This window comes from Pituophis catenifer, unplaced genomic scaffold, assembly GCF_029215685.1.
Source record: "Pituophis catenifer annectens isolate HBS135680 unplaced genomic scaffold, rPitCat1.0.hap2 SCAF_2, whole genome shotgun sequence".
NCBI lineage: Eukaryota > Metazoa > Chordata > Lepidosauria > Squamata > Colubridae > Pituophis > Pituophis catenifer.
In genome coordinates this window covers 15,839,853-15,862,376 of record NW_027256882.1, presented here as the reverse complement: position 1 = coordinate 15,862,376, position 22,524 = coordinate 15,839,853, and the positions used below count along the sequence as shown (strand labels likewise).

The 22,524-nt window shown below is 41.2% G+C and overlaps 2 protein-coding genes across 3 annotated transcripts in view; one reads left to right on the top strand and one right to left on the bottom strand.

Moving 5' to 3' along the window:
• Window positions 1-22,524, bottom strand: part of LOC139311782 (zinc finger protein 850-like) — a 300,225-nt gene that overhangs the window by 181,933 nt on the left and 95,768 nt on the right. The window lies entirely within an intron of this gene.
• LOC139311791 (zinc finger protein 345-like) lies at window positions 16,196-18,758 on the top strand. Its single transcript, XM_070936305.1, has 2 exons — window positions 16,196-16,281; window positions 16,810-18,758. The coding sequence occupies exons 1-2, from the start codon at window positions 16,248-16,250 to the stop codon at window positions 18,492-18,494; spliced, it is 1,719 nt and encodes a 572-aa protein (XP_070792406.1). The 5' UTR covers window positions 16,196-16,247; the 3' UTR covers window positions 18,495-18,758.

The following is a 22,524-nucleotide window of genomic DNA, read 5'->3' as shown; positions in this document are numbered from 1 at the left end:
AATCTGCTCCAGGAATTTACCTCTTTGCAGCTAGCTAGCAACAGAGTCCTGAGCAAAACAGCTGAGAGCAAATCAGCTGAGAGTCGAGAGGCTGATCAAATCAACTTATGGTAATTAACCTATGCTGAAGCTGAAAGGGGCTGTTTTTTTCTATTTTTGCAGGCACCGGTCTATTCATTTGTTTTCTTTTAACACTGACCAGCTGTAGGGCGGCCCTTTGAAGCCCCGTGGCAAGAATTTAAACGGTTTGTTTCCCTCTAGCCATCAGCTGGGACTCAGGAGGCAGCAATAGATTGGGAGTGGGTGTGGTAAGCGACCAGCGACCGGCGATCCAACAGAGGCAGAGGGTGAGAGTGAGTGAAGGCGTGGGGGGGGCGAGAGAGGGCTTTGGCGACCCCTGTGAAATGGCCATTCGACCCCCAAAGGGGTCGCGACCCCCAGGTTGAGAACCGCTGGTCTAAGTAACAAAGAATCCGTATTGGGACAAGTCGGATTGTGGCTGCCACAGCTGCAAGCAGCTTGGTGAAAATCCTTGGGGCAGACGAGAGTCCGAACGGCATGGCCCGATATTGAAAATGCCTGCCTGCATATTCAAATCTCAGGAATCTGCGATGGTCCGGGTGTATGGACACATGCAGGTACGCCTCTTGCAAGTCCAGAGATGTCATAACATCGCCCTCTCTGACACAATCTAGAATGGTCCTGAGGGACTGCATCTTGAACTTTTTGAATTGGAGGAATTTGTTGACAAATTTGAGGTTCAAAATGCCCCACCATCCCCCTGAGGATTTGGGAACAAGGAACAGTATTGAATAAACCCCTGTTCTCTCTTGCCCTGCAGGAACAGGCTCTATTGCTCCTATATCTAGCAAATGCTGTATTTCATTTGACAACTGCTGATGTTTCTCTAACTTACTGGATATTGGGCAGGGAATGAAACAGTCGGGGGGCCTGGTCCTGAACTCTTAACATAAGTCCCAGTCTCACCATCCGAAGAATCCAATCCTTGGACGTAGAAGCCTCCCATTGGTGGACAAATTGGCTGAGGCATCCGCCAATGGGGGGCGGGGGAAGCGAGTCACTTGCCTCACTTGATGGGCCTGGGACCCGAACCTCTGTAAGGTCTCCTAGAGGAGGGTTGAAATCTACCTCTGTCCCAAAATGGCTGCCTGTCAGAGGATCTGTCAAATCCCTGATTGTAAGGTCTGTTAAAGTAGGACCCACTGGGTCCGGACTCCTGGCGAAAGGGCTGCCCCTGAGGGTATGGTGTAAAACGGTGGTCCGGTCTCCGATAAGAGACCGGCAACATCTTCCTTTAATCCTTCCCTTCTACTAATATGGGGTCTAACGCTGCCCCGAATAAGTCAGAACCCTTATAGGGAGCTGATGCTAATTTCCATTTTGATTTTAAATCAGCTCGCCAAGGGCGCAGCCAAAGGAGTCTTCAAGATGTTACCGAAGAAGCCATTGCCCTAGCCGCAAACTTCATGGCATCTAGAGAGGCGTCTGCTGAATACTCGGCCGCAGCCACCATCTTATTAATATCTTGTTGGAGTTGTACATAGTCCGAAGGGAGGTGGTCTCACAATTGCTTTAGCCAAATAAGATTGGCACGATTGAAAAATGATGCCAACGTAGCGGCCTTCACCGCCCAGGCAGCCGCCTAATGGGTTTTCCTAAAGGCAACCTCTGATCTATCCTCAGTTCTTAACACTTCCACCACGTCATTGGACAAAACAGAAGATGTCAAACTAACCACTGGAGGATCAACTGTTGGAAGAGCCAATAACCCATCTAAAACAGGATCCACACAGTACATTTTTTTGTGTCCTGTGTCACGTGTCCTGTGACTGCTGAAAAGGCCCCCGGGTGGTCCCATTGCCTCTTAATGATCTTGGAAAACAGTTCCGGGCATGGTATGAAGTCCTGGTCTGGGGTGGGAACAGCGAATAACTCATTCTAAGGTTTTAACGCCTCAGCATCCTGAGTTTCGATTCATTAAAGAACCCATATTAGTCGCCATTTTAGCTTTACGTAACAAGGTTTTGAAAACCAATGGCCGGAAGAGGGTAGTAAAAGCCGGCTTGTCCGGCAGGACTCCCTCGTCTTCCGAAAATTCAGTATCCTCTGGGTCCCCTTCAGCCTGCCAGGAATCCTCACTACTAGGAGATTCCTGCTGAGTAACAGGTGATGGCCTAGACATGGGCTGAGTCGACTGAAACTGACAGCCAGTAGCAGTGGAAGGCATCTGCACCTGTTGGCTAAAGCCCGAAGCCAAAGCTTGGGCCAAGGCATTGGTTAATAGTGTTTGAAAATTAAATGGCTGGGCCAGATCGGGTCCTTCCCCCACACGGAGCCCAGCAGCCATCGGGGTAAAAGTAGCTTCGGGTGGTAATCTACGCCTGGGCTGTGATGCCTGCGCTCCCCTAGGGGCATCCTGACCCACATCCAAAACCTCCTGTTGAGGCAAGTCTGAATTAGAATGATCCCGGGCCATACCCAGCTGAGGCAATTCTTCCTCTTCTCCTGAATGAGGAGAAGCTGGAGCCACTGAAGATTGGGCCTTCTTTTGGGCCTTCTCATATTGTCTTTCCAGTGCATTATGCCTTCTCTGGGCAACCCTGTCCACTGTGCCAGGCTTGGATGTAATAAGCCCTGGCTCCTTGCTAGCTGAAGGTGCAGAGGCTTTAGACCTAGATTTAGAGGTCTTCTTAGCCTTGGGAGGGGTCTGAGGCTGATCCTCATCTGAGGAAAATAAACTATTGTGGATTCAGTCTAAAGGAGGATCACAACACCGAAGAAAAGAACCAAGATTTTTTTTTTGCAAGGATTGTTGAGTACCTGCTTTACAAGAAAGGGGGACCCTGAATAATAATAGTAAAGCAAAGATTTTCTAGAAGAAAAAATTACAAGCCGGGAAATCCCACAGATCTGACTGGCTGACTGGATTGTAGAAGTTAGACAAATACTGTAACCTGGGGTTACGGTACTTCTCTTTTAGTGACTTTTGTTTAGGCCCAACAATTCTTCCTTTAATCATAGCAATCAGTAAATAAAAAATTACGTGACCATGACTTCGCTTATGAGTTTACTTCATTTTCTTTGCTTTATTTTACTTTCAGAGTTTTCTTTGCTTTACAGCTGGATAGCCCCGAAGGGGGGAAGCTTTGTGGAAGTTTGACTTATGAGGAAGTTGAGTAACAGAGCAAATCTCACCATTGGTGCTTTGGAACACTCGCCCTGATGCTGGGATAATTCTCAAGAGAATTGTTTGTTTCCATATTCATTGGAGACAGAGGGATTACAAGAGAGCAAGCAGACACACAATGGGGAATGTACATTGGAAGAATAGAGGCTGTTTACCTAGAGAAGGCAAAAAAAGCCTTGAAGGTGACATTAGGGTCTTATCATCGTGTTAGGCAGCAGCTAACTAACTCTAAGCAACAATTCTGGTCTATTTCATTTTCTGCTTATTTATTTTGAAACCTGCTAAAGACCCAAACTCATTTAATTTCCTCATCAAATATTCTATATTGTTTTTTGGGTCATGCAGAAATATCACCAAATCATCAGCGAAAGTCCTCCTTCTTAATATTTATACCGCTTATTTTCTCATCTTGCATGATAATTTTATTCAAAGCTTCCAGCACCAGGATAAACAGCAAAGGAAAGAAAGGACATCCTTGTCTTATACCCTTTGCGGTTTCGCATGAGTTAGTTAAGTCACCATTAGTAACAATTTTTGTATGCTGTAATATATAGACAGCTTTGATCCCTTGAATTAAATCCCACCAAAATCCATTTCTTCCAGGATTTTAAACATAAAGGCCCAATTTAAGTTGTCAAAGGCCTTCTCTGCATCTAAGAATATTAAAGCCGCCTTGTTGTGGATTTAATAAGACAAACACAACCTTTGGGTTGATCAGAGACAGATTTTATATATTGCGCAATAGGTTCAAGGCTCTGTACATGAAGCGTTGAACAAAGACAGGAATTAGGTACAGTGGTTTTATACCCTTCTAGACAAAGGATTCTTTTGAAGTCAGCAGTTCATATGATCCTATACATTTATCAATTTTAATTGACATTACAGAGTTTCTTTGCAAAACAATCATAATTCTTTTTTGTAGATTACTGAAGCATATCTTTTATCTTTTGACGATGGACAATTTTTAACTCATGTGGATCCCCTTGACCTAACCAACCTTTAAGCTGTATGTCATTAGAATGTTCCTTTCTTCTGACAACTTAGAGGCCTCCTAGAGGAACCAAAAAGACCTTGGCTGAGTTTGTACTCTTTCCAGCCGGATGCATTGCTTTTTAGAATAGAGTGAATAGAAAGTTATCCAGTGGTCATCCATCAGAGCCCACTTCATTACATTAGCCTGTTGTTTATTATGATACTGTAAGTATTCAATAATGTTCAAAACAGTTCTCATGTTGTTAATTAAGTGTCTTTTTGGCAGAAATCCAGATATATACCTATAAACTTTCTTTAATCTTTCTGCCAAAACTGCAGCAAATAATTTATAATCCTTATTGAATAGTGAGATTGGTCTATAATTCTTTATTGTCACGATATCCTGACTCCTTTGGGAACAACACAATATTAGCTTCTTTCCAATTTGGCGGTATCCTTCCCTCCTGTAAAATATCATTCATTATATCCTTTAATGGCTGAAGAAGTTAGTCTTCAAAACATTTATAATATTGACTTGTAAATCAGTCTGGACTAGGAGCTTTACCTGATTTCATTTTTCTTATAGATTCTGATATTTCAAAAATAGTTATTGGGTCATTCATATCTTGTCTACACACAAATCCAATCTAAATATAAGGGAACATACAAAAACATATGAAATTCAAAGGGAGAAACAGGAATTAGACAAAATCTTATTAGAATCAGAAGAAAAATTAATTAGCAAAATTTATAAATTTTTATTACAATATAAAAGAGGAAACAGTGAAGAATACAATGATCAAATGGGCACAAAATTTTAATTATACAATAGATTTGGAGAAGTGGGAAACAATGTGGCAAGTGAATGCAAAATTAACACTATCGGCGGCATACAAGGAAAATCAGTTGAAGATGTTTTATAGATGGCATCTGTCACCGACAAAACTGGCAAAGATACACCTGAATAATAGTGCAATATGTTGGAAATGTAAGAAATCCCAAGGAACATATTATCATTTATGGTGGACCTGTCCAGCAGCAAAAAAGTTTTGGTCAAATATTAAGAAATGGATAGAACAAATAACAGAACAGCAAATAGAAAAGAAGCCAGAAACATTCTTGTTAGGAATTTTTACAAAACCATACTCCAAAGAAATAAAACATTTGATGCTACACATTTTAACAGCAGCACGAATAACATATGCAAAAAATTGGAAACAGGAAAGAATCCGAACCAACGAAGAACTGATAGATAAGATCTTAGAATGTGCGGAGATGGACAGATTAACAAAAGAAAGGAAAATGGTATAAATGGCTCGAGATTAGAAATAAAGAACAATAATGATAAGGAGAGAAGATTAGAAGTACAAAATATATATATAACAAATGTATGGAGTAGAATAAAAATGTATATAACAGGAATGTAGAAATGCATAGTATTAAAGATATAATTCAATTGTATAGATCTCCATAGGGGGAAGGGAAGGGGGGGGAAAGGAAAACGAGGGAAAGAAGAAGGAGTACTAGACTAAGGTATAGGGGAAGAAGGAAAAAGTAACAAATGGAAGACCACTACGAAACAATGCTTAAAAATGATATTTATATGTTATATGTTGTGTAAATGTCAAATATATGTTTTAATAAAATTATAAATAAAAAAAAAAATAAGTGGGGAACCAAACAAAAGGACATAATATCTGAAGAAGAACCAGAAATGAAATGAAGGTTTTAGACATATAAAGAGGATCCCAGAAAATCTTGGAAACGCAAAAATAACCCTTGCGGCATTTTTACGTGGTAAATGTAATGATTTTTTTTCCTGTTTTTCATCAAATCAGGTTATGGGCAGGAGCATAAGAACTACCAGGAGCCCACCTTAGCACTATTCCAGTCTGAAGAAAGGATGCTTGGAATTCAGAGGGTACTTCAAAAGACTAGGAGAAGCTGCCTAAAGAATGGAAGGAAGAAATCTTCTCCTGATAACAATGAAGTCCTCCCAACTCAGCAACTTCAGCAACGAGGAACAAGTGAAAAATATTTTGGAGATGACAAGACAAGCAGAGCTAAATTTGTTTTCACTGAATATTGTACAAAGCAGACTGAAGAGGAACAATATGAACGTCAAGAATATGTGCAAAGTATCAGTCTTAGCTCTTCTCTTGTTTTACATCACCTACCATACATCCCAGAGACACCACATGCAAGTATAAATTGTGTAGAAAAATTAGCTTTGAACAGTCATCTTATGCCAGATGGAGAGGATAACCCATATGAGTGTGGAAAGGGTTTCAGCAAGATTTTACCCCCAGAAAATCCCCCAATGGAAAAACTATATAAATGTCCGGAGTGCGGGAAGACCTTCCCTCACAGATGTAAACTTACTGCCCATGAACGGATGCACTCAGGGGAGAAGCCATATATATGGCAAGGATGTGGAAAAAGTTTCTGGCAAATGGGTCATCTCACAAGACATCTATGAACCCACACTGGGGAGAAACCATATACATGTCTTCACTGCGGAAGGAAGTTCAATGAAAGTTCAGACCTTATCATACATGTAAGGAGCCACACGCGGCAGAGACCATATAAATGTACAGAGTGTGATAAGAGCTTCATTCAGAAAACTGCCTTTGTTTATCATAAAAGGATCCACACGGGAGAAAAATCATACGACTGCCTGGAGTGCGGGAAGAGCTTTGGATGGAACAGTAGTCTTATGCTACATAAAATAACTCACACTGGGGAGAGACCGTATCAGTGTTTGGAGTGTGGAAAGACTTTCAAAAACAGCAGTCATTTTATTTACCATAAAAGGATTTACACAGGGGAGAAACCATTCAAATGCTCAGACTGTGGAAAGAGCTTTAGTCGGAACAATCGCCTTTCACTACATAAAACAATCCACAAAAGAGAGAAATCATAGCTTGGGAGCTTTCATCACAAGTTCCTTCTAAATACTCCAGAAGTATGTTGACTTTCCAGTAACATTCAGTTCCAAAGGGTTTTTCATCAGATCGAAATGAATCCACATTGGAGAACCATAAAAATGCCTGAAATTGGTTAAAATATGTCACTGTCCTTATTTCCCATAGGAGAGCCTACAAATATGGACAAAGCTTTGGTGCTAATATTGGTCATTCCCTCCCTCCCCCAAGAAAATGGATATGTGAGTTTGGATGAACTTCATGGATGCTAAACTTGTGGACTGAAGTGCTGATCCATATAGGATTGATAACACATCAAGAAAAGGAGCAAAGCAACTATTTTAAGAGGGCGTGTCATCTTAAATTTGGGGCCAAATTAATATATATCTTTTTAATTGTTTTTAATGTTTGTATTGTATGTTTTTATCCGGCTGTACACCGCCCTGAGTCCCTCAGGAGAAGGTGCGGTATATAAATTTGAAATAAAATAAAAATAAAATACCATAAAAGTTCCACTCAGGAAAAAAAACTATTAAAAAAAAAACCCCACAATTTCTGAAGGCAAATTTCCACTCGTTAATTGTCCTCGGTGTTAGGAAGTTTCTCCTTAATCCGAAGTTGCTTCTCTCCTTGATTAGTTTCCATCCATTTTTTCTTGTCTTGCTTTTTGGTGCTTTGGAAAATATCACATGACTGCATTTCAGGCCCTGGGCAACTGCCTCACCTTTACAGGTGGTTATGTCATTCTATGTTCATATGATATATAATTTATGGCTTTTTTTGCTGGGATCCAGATTTTTTAAAGTTTTTGGCAAAAAAAAATCACCCATAGGAATACATTGGCTTTATTTTAATTTCCGCGGCATTGGCTTTACAAGTGCTGCATAAAAGGTCATAAAATCCGGTTGCTCGTGTGTGTACTGTCAGACTTCGATGCTATCTCAAAATAAAATGAATTTCCAAACTGCCAATCTTTAAGGAAATCTTTTCTTTAATTGAGCACAGTCACCGGATCATGACTCGATGCGGACAAGACTGACCTTTTGCCCCCCAAACCCTCCCTTTCCGATCCCCAAATCTCTGCTTCTCATTGGCTATCTTCCAAGTCATTCTTCAGACTTCTTGTCTCGTCATTTCCCAGGAATGTCCCCCCCCTTCATTTCCACGAAAACTCGACATCAAGGGGATTTAGCTGGCAAAAGCTCAGAGCTTATCTCTCTCTCTCTCTCTCTGCTCTCTATGCCAGTGTCGAAACGCTGACATGTAGTTCAATTTATAATTTATGCTTGTGATGAAAATTCCAGCCTCCATTATAGTCTTACGTTTAGTACCTCTACTTTTTCATGCCGCTAAAATTGTAAATAAATTTCCCTCTCTCTTTATTTCACATTTCTACTTAGAGGTCAATTGCTTCAAATTAGTGTTGTTTACTTCTCAGGATATTTAAAGGTAGAAACGGAATGTGGAAAAAAAATGAACCTTAGGAACTTGCACGCACACACACACACAAAGTGACAAGGGAATACTTGCTGAAGTTGAGAAACTGAATTGGATCAGAAAAGGCAAATTCAAATTCTGGCTTATGTGAAGTGCCGTTCATAGAATGAGACTATCCAAATTAACACCGTGGCTGTGTTAGCCAGAAAGCATCATTTGACGGTTATCTGTTACTCATCAAAATGTAATTGGTTGTTTATGGGAACGCTTTGGAGCTGAGTGCAAGAGAAGAACCTTTTCATGTGCAGCTAACCCCTTTTCTCACTGGGTGCTACTCAATTTGGAGCGTGTCCTTGAAGGGGGCAGAGCAACATACGGGGAGTCCTCAATTTACGACCACAATTGAGCCCAACATTGATGATGTGAAGGGAAAAATTTTGCTAAGTGAACTTGTCCCATTTTACGACTTTTCTTGCCACATTTGTTAAGTGAGTCGCTGCAGTTGTTCCACCAGTAACCCAGTTGTTAAATGAATCCAGGGTTCCCGTCGACTTTGCTGGTCAGAAGGTCGCAAAATGACTCCTGAACACTGCAACCGTCATAGATGTGAGTCGGTTGCCAAGTATCTGAAGGTAAATCACACGACATTGGCATGCTGCAACGGTCGTAGGTGTAAAAGACATAAGTCACTATATTCCGTGCTGTTGTGACTTTGAAATGGTCATAAATGAACAGTGGTAAGTCGAGGACTAGCTGTATTCACGTGGAACAGGGAACTGTCCATTATGGATGTGTAGTCTGATCCCTGTGCAGGACAAGAATTCTCAGCCCAGATGAATTCCTGACCAACTTTGGATTCAGACCCTCCAGGATGGGAGCCCTTCCATAGCTTAAGAATACTGGTAGTCCTCAAGTTACGACCACAATTGAGCCCAAAATTTATGTTGCTAAGTGAAACATTTGTTAAGTACATTTGCCCTGTTTTACAACTTTTCTTGCAACAGTTGTTAAGTGAATTGCTGCATTTGTTAAGTTATTAAGACAGTTGTTAAGTGAATCTGGCTTCCCCACTGATTTTGCTTGTCAGAAGGTCGCAAAAGGGGATCACATGACCTTGGGATATGGCAACTGTCATAAATACAAACCCGTTACCAAGCATTTGAATTTTGATTATGTCACCATGGGGGGTGCTGTAAAGGTCGTAACTCTGAAAAACAGACATGTCACTTTTTTTCCATGCCGTTGTATCTTTGAATGGTCACAAAATGAACTGTTGTAAGTCGAGGACTACTTGTACCAAGCGGGGGTGGTGGAGAGAATTGCTCCCTACCCTGATTAGAATCCTCTTCAAAATCATTTGAGATCTACAACTGCTCCCTAGGCTGCTCAAGATCTTCAATCAATCAGGATGTATTTTGGAATAGAATAGATCTGGAAGGGACCTTGGAGGTCCAGACCCTGCTCAAGGAGGAGAATCCTTGGAGAGATCTACCGAAGGCAGGACTACCAGATTCTAGCAGGACTATTGGATTCTGTTAACAGCTTTGTCCTCTAAGCCTAGGCCATCCTTCTGGTAAACTCGCAAGATTCATTTTTCTTGCTATGTACATGTATACATCCGAACTAGACTGTGTTGTTTCTCTGGGTCATATAATATATGTGGGTATATGCATATACATTCATTCATTCGTCATGTTCATGTAGTGTATCTTGGAGGTGGTGACCCTTTGAAAGCTGTATGCGACAGAATAGAATAGAATAGAATAGAATAGAATAGAATAGAATAGAATAGAATAGAATAGAATAGAATAGAATAGAATAGAATAGAATAATAGAATAAATTTTTTATTGGCCAAGTGTGATTGGACACACAAGGAATTTGTCTTGGTGCGTATGCTCTCAGTGTACATAAAAGAAAAGATACATTCATCAAGAATCATAAGGTACAACACTTAATGATAGTCATAGGGTACAAATTAGCAATCGGGAAACAATATCAATATAAATCATAAGGATACAAGCAACAAAATTACACTCATACAGTCATAAGTGGAAGGAGATGGGTGATGGGAACGATGAGAAGATTAATAGTAGTGCAGATTTAGTAAATAGTTTGACAGTGTTGAGGGAATTACTTAAGTAGCAGAGTGATGGTGTTCGGGAAAAAACTGTTCTTGTGTCTAGTTGTTCTGGGATGCAGTGCTCTATAGCGTCGTTTTGAGGGTAGGAGTTGAAACAGTTTATGTCCAGGATGTAAGGGGTCTGTAAATATTTTCCCAGCCCTCTTTTTGACTGGCACAGTGTACAGGTCCTCAATGGAAGGCAGGTTGGTAGCCATTGTTTTTTCTGCAGTTCTAATTATCCTCTGAAGTCTGTGTCTGTCTTGTTGGGTTGCAGAACCAAACCAGACAGTTATATAAATTTCATTTTAATGTATGCCCATTAGTGTGTGTGTGTATGTATGTATGTATGTATCAGGGTGGATTTGATTTAAATCAAATTGATTTAAATCATGATTTAAATCACTAGTAAAAAGGCTTGATTTAAATCAACTCGATTTAAATCATAATTTTTAAAGAGCAACTGTCATCTCTGCTACTCCTTTGACCCACTGTTGACTCACCGATAGTCCCAGTGTTGCAGAATATACAGCCTCATGCTACATAACTAAGCTCCATTTCATGCTGAATAAACTAAATTATTTATGTATCTTAAATAGAAAACTATCTTACGATAGATTTTTACCCCAAAAGTTTTTTATTAAAATAAATTCAATAAAAATCAAAAAACTCCGATTTAAATCAAAAAACTCCAATTTAAATTAAAAAAATCCGTTTTATTTTTATCCACCCTGGTATGTATGTATGTATGTATGTATTTATGGATGCACTGATTGATTGATTGACATGTTCATGTAGTGTATCTTACTGTAACCCTTGGAGAGCTGAAATGCAACAAAATTTCATTTTAATGTATGCCCATTAGTGTACATATTTATTCATTTATGGATTGATTGATTGACATGTTCATGTAGTGTATCTTAGTGTAACCCTTGGAGAGCTGAAATGCAACGAAATTTCATTTTAATATATGCCCATTAGTGTACATATTTATTTATTTATGGATTGATTGATTGATTGACATGTTCATGTAGTGTATCTTACTGTAACCCTTGGAGAGCTGAAATGCAACGAACTTTCATTTTAATGTATGCCCAATAGTGTACATATTGATTTATTTATGGATTGATTGATTGACATGTTCATGTAATGTATCTTACTGTAACCCTTGGAGAGCTGAAATGCAACGAAATTTCATTTTAATGTATGCCCATTAGTGTACATATTTATTCATTTATGGATTGATTGATTGACATGTTCATGTAGTGTATCTTAGTGTAACCCTTGGAGAGCTGAAATGCAACGAAATTTCATTTTAATATATGCCCATTAGTGTACATATTTATTTATTTATGGATTGATTGATTGATTGACATGTTCATGTAGTGTATCTTACTGTAACCCTTGGAGAGCTGAAATGCAACGAACTTTCATTTTAATGTATGCCCATTAGTGTACATATTTATTTATGGATTGATTGATTGACATGTTCATGTAGTGTATCTTAGTGTAACCCTTGGAGAGCTGAAATGCAATGAAATTTCATTTTAATATATGCCCATTAGTGTACATATTTATTTATTTATGGATTGATTGATTGATTGACATGTTCATGTAGTGTATCTTACTGTAACCCTTGGAGAGCTGAAATGCAACGAAATTTCATTTTAATGTATGCCCATTAGTGTACATATTTATTTATTTATGGATTGATTGATTGATTGACATGTTCATGTAGTGTATCTTACTGTAACCCTTGGAGAGCTGAAATGCAACGAAATTTCATTTTAATGTATGCCCATTAGTGTACATATTTATTCATTTATGGATTGATTGATTGATTGACATGTTCATGTAGTGTATCTTAGTGTAACCCTTGGAGAGCTGAAATGCAACGAAATTTCATTTTAATGTATGCCCATTAGTGTACATATTGATTTATTTATGGATGCACTGATTGATTGACATGTTCATGTAGTGTATCTTACTGTAACCCTTGGAGAACTGGAATGCAACAAAATTTCATTTTAATGTATGCCCATTAGTGTACATATTTATTCATTGATTGATTGATTGATTGACATGTTCATGTAGTGTATCTTAGTGTAACCCTTGGAGAGCTGAAATGCAACGAAATTTCATTTTAATGTATGCCCATTAGTGTACATACTTATTTATTTATGGATTGATTGATTGACATGTTCATGTAGTGTATCTTAGTGTAACCCTTGGAGAGCTGGAATGCAACGAAATTTCATTTTAATGTACGCCGATTAGTGTTGACAATAAAGTTGTTATATTCAAAGCCAAATCCACCCGCGAGTTTTGCGAAACCGAGTCCCGACCACTTCAGACATTGGGGCTGAAGCATGAGGTGGGAATCCTCGCTGGCCCGGCCCGTCCCACAGGAAAAAGACGGGAGCGGCTGGGCCGCCGGGGAGGTTGCAAAGGAGCCTCGCTCCCCTTCCAAAGGAAGAACCGCGCTCTGGCCTCTTCCCAGAGAGGCCGAGGGGGCCTTGCGCTGAAGTCGGAGAGCGGGGAGTGAATTGCAGCTGGGCTTTTCCCAGATCCAGACCGCGAAGAAGGAGGCGGGCAGGTGAATCCGGAGGATCGCCGAGGGCTGACCGGGCAGGAGAGGAGAGGAGAGGGGCGGACTAGGCGAGGCGGGGCAGCCCGATGGCCTGGCGGAGGAGGAGGAGGAGGAGAAGGTCGGGAGCAAGCGCCGCTGAGCCCGAGGAAGAGGTTGGGGAGGAGGCCCGGGCCGGAGCCAGGCTGGCGGGAGAGCCTCCCCGAGGATCCACCGGGCTCAGCCGCCGAGCGCTTCCGCCGCTCGGGCTGCCCCCGGACGGTCTGTAGCCGCTTGCAGCAGCTTCGCCCCCGCTGGCTGAAGCTCCGAGAGGAGGAGGAGGAGGAGCGGGAGATCCCGGAGCGACTTCTAGCCGGGCTGCCCCCGGAGATGGCGGTCTGGCTGCTGCGGGAGGGCCGGGCGGAGAGCTGCTCCCAGGCGACGGCCTTGCCCGAAGGCTCCCTGCTCAGCCAGGCCGAGGAGCGGAGGCGGCGGCAGGTGAGGGGACGCAGATCCACTTCCCTTGCCCGGCTCAAGATGCGGGTTGTTGCCATAGAAGAGACTTTTATTTTCCCCTCCCGAATTCTGGTTCCCCATCCAAGTGATTCCATGGGAGGAAAAGGGGAATTTGCATCTCCAGCTATGGATATATATAGCAGGGGTGGGTTCTAATTTTTTTTTTTTTTTACTACCGGTTCTGTAGTAACCGTGGCTTATTTTGTGGGTGTGGCTTGGAAGTCATGTGACTAGGTGGGCGTGGCTAGGTGGTCACAGTCGTTTCTGGAAGGTCCTCGTACTTACGACCAGTCCGCGCACTTACGACCAGTCCTCGCACTTACGACCTGACTCGTTTGTTTGCTTTTAACACTGATCCGCTGTAGGACGGCCCTAGTCATCAGCTGGGACTCAGGAGTGGGGGTGGGACCAAATAAAAGGTAAGAATAACGTGGGTGGGGGGGGAGAACCGGTTCGGTGACGTCATATCGTCACCGCTACCGGCTCCGCCGAACCGGGAGGAACCTACCACTGATGTATAGCATGGTCCAGCTTTGGAGACACCGGTCAGGTTCCTCTGTTGAATTGTTTTTAAGATTTCTTCTTTTTTTTCATCCTGGCTATATTTTAAATGGCAGGGCCAGCTGATGGAGATGGCCAAGGGACACCCCGAAGGCGGAGAAGCTCTGTCTGGTCTCTCTGTGGGCTTCTCAGAGGAGGATCCAGCTCAGGACTTGTTGCCAAGTAAGTGAAAAGTTACCTCTGCGGGCACGTGAAAGCAGAAGTCGTTTCATTCTTGTGCGTCTCCTACACATACTTTACTTTACTTTATTTTGGATTTATATACCACCCTAGTCCCGAAGGACTCAGGGCCAAAGGATAAAACACACATAATACAAAATTTAAAAAACAATATAAAAACACATTAAATAATTTGGCCCACACAGATTAAAACACCCCCATTGTTTTAAAACAAATTTAAAATTAACAATTAAAAAGAAGTTAGGCCAGGCCAGCCTGTTGAAATAAAAAGGTCTTGAGGGCACGGCGGAAAGTGCGTAAATCCGGGATCCTCTGTGTCTCCGGGGGGAGCTCGTTCCAAATGGCAGGTGCCCCCACCTACTTCTACCTTTAATTTATAGCACTTCTCTCGATAGGTGACTCTCCCAGCTTCCAAATGTTTTTGGTCCATCTCCTTTTATCTTGATCATAGGGAACCCAAGGTTGTCACTGGAAACCACTGAAACTTCTCCTCTGTCTGGTGGAGCCGCAACAGCTCAGGTAAGGAGCCTTAATCAGAGCAGGAAGTCCTCTAGGTGGTTCATTTGTCTCATGAGAGTCTACGCAAAGCTTATTAAGGAGATCAAGCGTCAAGATCGAAAATTAGCTGGTGCCGCTTTCAAGATGATTGTTTAAGCACAAGCTACAGAAGTTCTCCGAGGAAGGCCAAAATTGAATCCAACAACATGGAAAGTTCTTTGTAGGATTACGGTAACAAGTGCATCTGCCTCTTCCCCTTTTGTCTTGATGAGAACTAGGGAGAGTCACCCCTGAGACATTTTCTCAAATTATATTTGTGTCCCAGATTCAGATTTCTTTTGTATGACCCATTGTCTTGGTAGGGGTTTTCCCTATCTTCTGTATTGGTTTGCCCCATTTTAGTCATACTGAGATACTGGATTCATTTATGGAATCAGTTGGGCTTTTAAGTTTCTTGTACCTTCAGTGGAGTACATTAATGTATTTAAAATAAGTCCTTTGCTATCTGAAGTATGTGCAAAACCAAGAATTGGCTAGCAGAAAATGAAAAGCAGGAGTCAATTTTAATTCATTAAGTTTCATTAAAAGATTAGTGGGTCAATTCTGAACCAGTTAAAGAAATCAGAGCAGTTAAATTATGGCACATATCCAAGCAGAGCCAGTTAAAAGTATAAAAGGAAAAATAGTTCAAGATGCTTGGGAAAACCTATACATATATAGGTTTTGCCAAGCATCTTGTTTTTCCTTTTAGTATATCTATCCATGGAATATTCCCTAGTCTCTTTTCTAACTTGTTTGAAATCAGCTCTCTTAAAATCTAAAACAGTAGTCTGACTTGTTCAAGCAGATTCAGTTAAAAGTTATATATGGGAGGAATGGAGTTATTGCATCAAAATGGTAGCTTTTGCAAAAAAAAAAAGTTTTCACATAGAAAGAGATGCGACAAAATGGCGTACCTCTTCAAAGTCTTTCACCGAAATGAATTGTGGTAGGAAGAAATTCTAACCAGATAAGTGGATCGTCGGAGAGGCAGCCATGACATCTAGTCGTACATTGTGTCAGAAAAGGAGCATTTTCTGTCTTACAAAAACTTAACTTTTAGGATATTGGAAATGTGGAAGAGAATGTTCTAGGATGTCTGTGTGCTGAGTAACATTTCCTTTGAATTTCAGGGCTCTGTATCCTTTGAGGACGTGGCTGTGTATTTCACGGAAGAGGAGTGGGCTCTGCTGGATTCTAGCCAGAGAGCCTTACACAGAGAAGTCATGCTGGAGAATTCTAGGAATCTGGCTGCTGTGGGTAAGGATCTGTTTTGTGTCATCATTCTGCATGAGGATCTGTTTTGCTCTGATATTCAGGCATTTGTGGAAGTTTTTTGTTGCCATAAGTGCTCAAAAAGCAGCTTCTGCCTAGAAGAAGGACGTTCTGGGATTTCTTTTTGTTTTTCTAAAACCAGAGTAAGTGGAGAAGATGGTAGATACTTTACAAGATCATTTCTCATCTGGGCTTTTGAGGAAGTTCTTTAGCCAAGATGACAGTTTCTCTTTAGTCTGATTCCAGAGCAAATAACCTGAACAGCTTTAGGTGAGGAAGACCCTGCCTTGAATATCTGTTCTTTATAACCGCTCCATTTCTTAGGTTGCCTAATAATCAGTGGCAGTTTCTCATGCCATCTGTTTGGACAAAAAGACCCTCCCTTTCTCTGTGAATTGAAGATGTGTAAGATCCCTGTAGAAATCAAAACAAGCAAAAATAACAGTTTCTGGCATTTTTCTGTAATGAACGTAATGATTAATTATTTTTTCTTTTTTTCCCCCATCAAATCAGGTTACGGGCAGGAGCATAAGTACTACCAGGAGTCCAGCTTACTGCTGTTCCAGTCTGAAGAAAGGATGCTTGGGATTCAGAGGGTACTTCAAAAGACTAGGAGAAGCTGCCTAAAGAATGGAAGGAAGAAATCTTCTCCTGATCACAATAAAGTCCTCCCAACTCAGCAACTTCAGCAACGAGTAAGAAGTGAAAAATATTTTGGAGATGACAAGACAAGCAGAGCTAAATTTGTTTTTAGTAAATATTGTACAAACCAGACTGAAGAAAAACAATATGAACATCAAGAGTATGTGCAAAGTATCAGTCTTAGCTCTTCTCTTGTTTTACATCACCCACCATACATCCCAGAGACACCTTTTGCCCTTATAAATTGTGTAGAAAAATTCACTTTGAACAGTCATCTTATGCCAGATGGAGAGGGTAACCCATATGAGTGTGGAAAGGGTTTCAGCAAGAAACAGGTGCTTATTTTACCCCTAGAAAATCCCCCAATGGAAAAACGATATAAGTGTCCGGAGTGTGGAAAAAGCTTCCCTCACAGATGTAAACTTACTGTCCATGAACGGACACATACAGGGGAGAAGCCATATATATGCCAGGTGTGTGGGAAAAGATTCAGTCAGAATGGTCACCTTACCAGACATCAACGAACCCACACTGGGGAGAAACCATATACGTGTCTTCACTGCGGAAGGAAGTTCAGTGGAAGTTCAAATCTTATCAAACATGTAAGGAGCCACACGGGGGAGAGACCATATAAATGTACAGAGTGTGATAAGAGCTTCAGTCGGAAAACTACCTTTATTTATCATAAAAGGATCCACACGGGAGAAAAACCATACGAGTGCCTGGAATGCGGGAAGAGCTTTGGACGGAATAGTGGTCTAATGCAACATAAAAGGACTCACACTGGGGAGAAACCATACCAGTGCCTGGTATGTGGAAAGAGCTTCAGTGGATCCTCGGATCTCATGTATCATAAGAGGATTCATACAGGAGAGAATCCGTATAAATGCCTGGAATGCGGAAAGCGATTCAGTAGGAGAAGTCGCCTTATAGCTCACAAAAGAAAGCACACAGGACAGAAACCGTATGTATGCCTGGTGTGTGGAAGGAGATTCAGTCAGAGCGGTCACCTAACAAGACATAAAAGAACCCACACCGGGGAGAAACCATACACGTGCATGAAATGTGGAAGGAGCTTCAGTGGAAGATCTAGTCTTGTGATACATGTGAGAATCCACACGGGGGAGAAACCATATAAATGTACTGAATGTGGAAGATGTTTCCGTCAGAGAACTACCTATATCTACCATCGAAGAATCCATACAGGAGAAAAACCGTACAAATGCCTGGAGTGTGGGAAGAACTTCAGGCGAAACTGTCACCTTATGAAACACAATAGGATGCACACGGGTGAGAAACCCTATAAGTGTTTGGAGTGTGGAAAGAACTTCAGTGTTCGCTCAGATCTGAACTATCATAGGAGGATTCACACAGGGGAGAAACCATATAAGTGTTTGGAGTGTGGAAAGAGTTTCAAATGCAACAGTCATTTTATTTGCCATAAAAGGATTCATACAGGGGAGAAACCATTCAATTGCTCAGAGTGCGGAAAGAGCTTCAGTCAAAAAAATCACTTTTCACAACATAAAAAAATCCACACGAGAGAGAAACCGTAGCTGGGGAGCTTTCATCACAAATGAAAGGTTCTTTTCTTCTAAAAGAGACCCACATGTAAAACACACCAGAAATATGTTGACTTTGCCGTAACATTCCAAAGGTCGTCTCATCAGATCAAGATGAATCCACATTTGGAGAACCATAAAAATGCCTGAAGTGTGGAAATGGGTTAAAATGTGTCACTGTCCTTATTTCCCATAGGAAAGCTTCTGAGTATGGACAAACGTTCGGTGGCAGTACTGGTCATTTTCCCTCAAGAAAATATATGTGTGAGTTTGGATGAACTTAATGGATGCTAAACCTGCAGACTGTAGGAAGGAGGAGCCTGGATAGCTCTGCAGACTAAGCACTGTAATTTAACACCAGCTGTCTGCAATTAAAGTAAGTTCGAATCTTGCCAGGCTCAAGGTTGACTCAGCCTTCCATGCTTTCTAAGGTGGGTAAATTGAGGACCCAGTTTGTGGGGGCAATAAGCTGACTTTGTATAAAATATACAAAAGTATGAAGGCTATTGCTTAATGCTTTGTAAGCCGCCCTGAGTCTCCAGAGAAGGGTGGCATATAAATCAAATTAAAAAAAAAAAAAAGTGATCCATACTGGAAAGATAGTACATCAAGAAATGGAGCAAAGCAACTATTTTAAGAGGATGGGTCTTCTTAAATACCATAAAAGTTCCACTCAGGAGAAAAGCTGTATAAAAGAGTGGAATGTGGAGAGGATTGGCGTTTGCTTTTTTTTTTTTTTTTTTTTGCTTTTTGCTTAAGTCTTCACCAAACAGAACATGAGTCACTCTCCATATTGTTAGACCAATTTTGAATATTTTTCCTGATATAATCAGGGACTGTTGTATCAGAAGCTGACAAGGATTATATGGCTGATCAGGTTAAGTCCCACGAAAACAGACTTGAGGCTGATGGGAATGTTTAGCCTTGTAAAACAACAACAGCCAAGAATATAATATCCCGGTGGAAGCATTTAATGCAGTGTCCCATATAAGAAACGACAGTGCAGAATAAACATGGCAGAATCCGATTTAATGTTAAAAACTACTATGATAGTGGTAAAACTGTTAAACACACAATAACTACCTCTGCTGATACCAACCTCATAATAAAAAACAGGATTACATCTCCTCTCCAAAAATTCACATTTTATGCAACTTTGTAAAAAATTTACTACAGTGATTGTCCTTTAATTTCAGAATAAAATATTTGAGGTTTCTTTTTCCCATTTTCCATTTGTATCTCCAGATAGAGATCAGTTGCTTCAAATTAGTGCTGTGTTTTCCTCATTATTCAAAGACATTTAAAGGTAGAAGTTACAATGTGAAATGATTGAATGTCTATGGGAGATTCTTAATCATCCATGTCATGGTTGTCCCAAAGGTGCTTTTTTTTTCCAAAGGGAACTGGACTTGCTTGTTTTTCTTAGAAGACGTTTTGCTTCTCATCCAAGAAGCTTCTTCAGCTCTGACTGGATGGTGGGGAATGGAAGGATTTATATTCCTTGCAGCCAGCTGGTCATTTGAATTCTTTTAGAGAGTCGTTGAGGTCACTTGGAGGTTTATCTGTGTCCTCAGGGTCACCTGAATTATCTGTGCAAATGGGTGGGGAGCCTTTTGCAGGATGTTTTCTGCCCTGTGTCCCTTCACTGTTGAACACAGAGACAGGCTGTTGGGGATGAGTCTGTGTTGTCTGCACCAAGAGCCTTGGTGGTGCAGCGGACTAAAGTGCTGTTAAGTAGCACTTAGCTGCCAGCTGCCTGCAATTACTGCGAGATCAATTCTCACCAGGCTCAAGGTTGACTCAGCCTTCCATCCTTCCGAGGTAGGTAAAATGAGGACCCGGATTGTGGGAGCAATAAGTTGACTTTGTATAAAAAAGGAGGAGCCTGAATGGCGTAGGAGGCTAATGCCTCCTAAGGCAGCATTTAACATCCAGCTGCCTGCAATTACTGCGAGTTCAATTCTCACCAGGCTCAAGGTCGACTCAGCCTTCCATCCTTTCTAAGGTGGGTAAATTGAGGACCCAGTTTGTGGGGGCAATAAGCTGACTTTGTATAAATATAAATATACGTATAAATATACATATACATATATAAGTATAAATATACAAAAGTATGAAGGCTGTTGCTTAACGCATTGTAAACTGTCCTGAGTTTGGAGAAGGGCAGCATATAAATCAAATTGAAAAAAAAACCGCGGGGGGGGGGGCGAAAGCCCTACTAAGCAGGTATATACAAAAGTATGAAGGCTGTTGCTTAACTCATTGTAAGCCGCCCTGAGTCTCCGGAGAAGGGCAGCATATAAATCGAACCAATAAATAAATAAATAAATCTCAAACTGAAGTGCAAATGGTTCAACTGAAGCGCAAATGAAGAAGTTTCTTCGATGAGAAGTGAAACGTTTTTAAAGAAAACAAGGAAGTCCAGGTACCTCTTGAAAAAGCATCTTTGGGACAAAATGATTGACCTTTAGAACCATGAAGAGAGAGCACACGTAATTTAATAAACCGAATTGGACCAGGAAGGGCCACTTAGTGATTATGAGAAACTGTTCAATGCACTACGCCATCCAAAGTGATGCAGGGGCCACCCTGAGAAGTTCCTGCTGACTTTGTGCTTGTCCGTAACTCAGTAAGCAACAGGCTTGTTTGCCAATTTCTCACCTTGTCAAAACCATGCTGTTAGTACCACAGGTTGGCGATTGCTACCAGTTGTTTTGACATTGCTTGGTGTGGCTTTGAGGGTTTCTCCACTCACCAAATTTTTGGGAACTTGAGGCACCAGAAATCTGATGTCAGCATTTACAAGATGGAGGCTGCGTCCCAGGACAAGACAACAGTATTTCTTGACAGAATCAGGACCTTCCTTACCCAGGGAACAAAAGAAGAGGTTTCTTATTTGGGGGAAAGGATTTAGTTCTTCTATGGGAGTAGAATCTAGAATAGAATAGAGCTGGAAGGAACCTTGGAGGTCTTCTAGTGCAAGTCCTGCTCAAGCAGGAGACTGTATACCATTTCAGACAAGTGGTTGTCCAAGCTCTTCTTCCAAAACTTGGAACACCCACAACATCTGGAGTCAAGTCATTCCACTGTTTATAATTGTTCTACCAGGAAACGTCTTAGTTTCTTAGTCCTAACTGAACTATTAGGTTGTGGAACAGCCTGATGTGGTTGCAAGTGCTCTTGGGGGGCGGGGGGGGGGGAGGCAAAAGCCCTACTAAGCAGGTATATACAAAAGTATGAAGGCTATTGCTTAACACATTGTAAGCTGTCCTGAGTCTCCGGAGAAGGGCGGCATATAAATCGAACCAATAAATAAATAAATAAATAAACTTTATGATAAATAAAGCAATTAAGAGTGCAGAAAGCTGCTACTACTTATCTCTAAACTTTTATGATACAGAAAGTGCAGAGAAGAACAACAAAGATGATTAGGGGCCTGGAGGCTAAAACATTTGAAGAACGGTTGCAGTCTTCCAATATTTGAGAAGCTGTCACAGAGAGGAGGGAGACTACCTATTTTCCAAAGCACAATGGATGGCAACTGAACAAGGAAAGATTCAACCTAGAAATAAAGATTTTTTTTTGACAGAACCATCAACCCATGGAATGGCTTGCCTTCAAAAGTTATGGGTGCTTCATCACTGGAGGCTTTCAAAGAGTCTGGACTAAGGTGACCAGAAGTCCCACTTTTGGCCTCATACTTTTGACCAGTCCTCGAACTTACGACTGTCCTCACATTTTACGTTTTTTGCCCTATCTTATCACCATGGTGAAGAGAAGCAGTTGTGAAATGAGTGACATGGTTGTTAAGAATGCTGCACAGGCATAAATGTAAGGATGGTCATAAGTGTGAGGACCAGTCAAAAGTGCGAGGACCTGTCAGAAATGACTTTTTTCTGTACACATAGCCATGGCCACCCGGTCACATGACCAGCTAGCCATGCCCACCAAGTCACATGACCTCCAAGCCATGCCCACAAAATGGTAGGTGTCCCGCTTTACCAATGTTAAAATCTGGTCACCT

Coding starts and splice junctions, on each gene's coding strand:
- LOC139311791 (XM_070936305.1), top strand. CDS start 16,248: ATGCTGGAGAATTCTAGGAATCTGGCTGCTGTGG. Junction 16,282..16,809: donor TAGGAATCTGGCTGCTGTGG/GTAAGGATCTGT, acceptor CCATCAAATCAG/GTTACGGGCAGGAGCATAAG.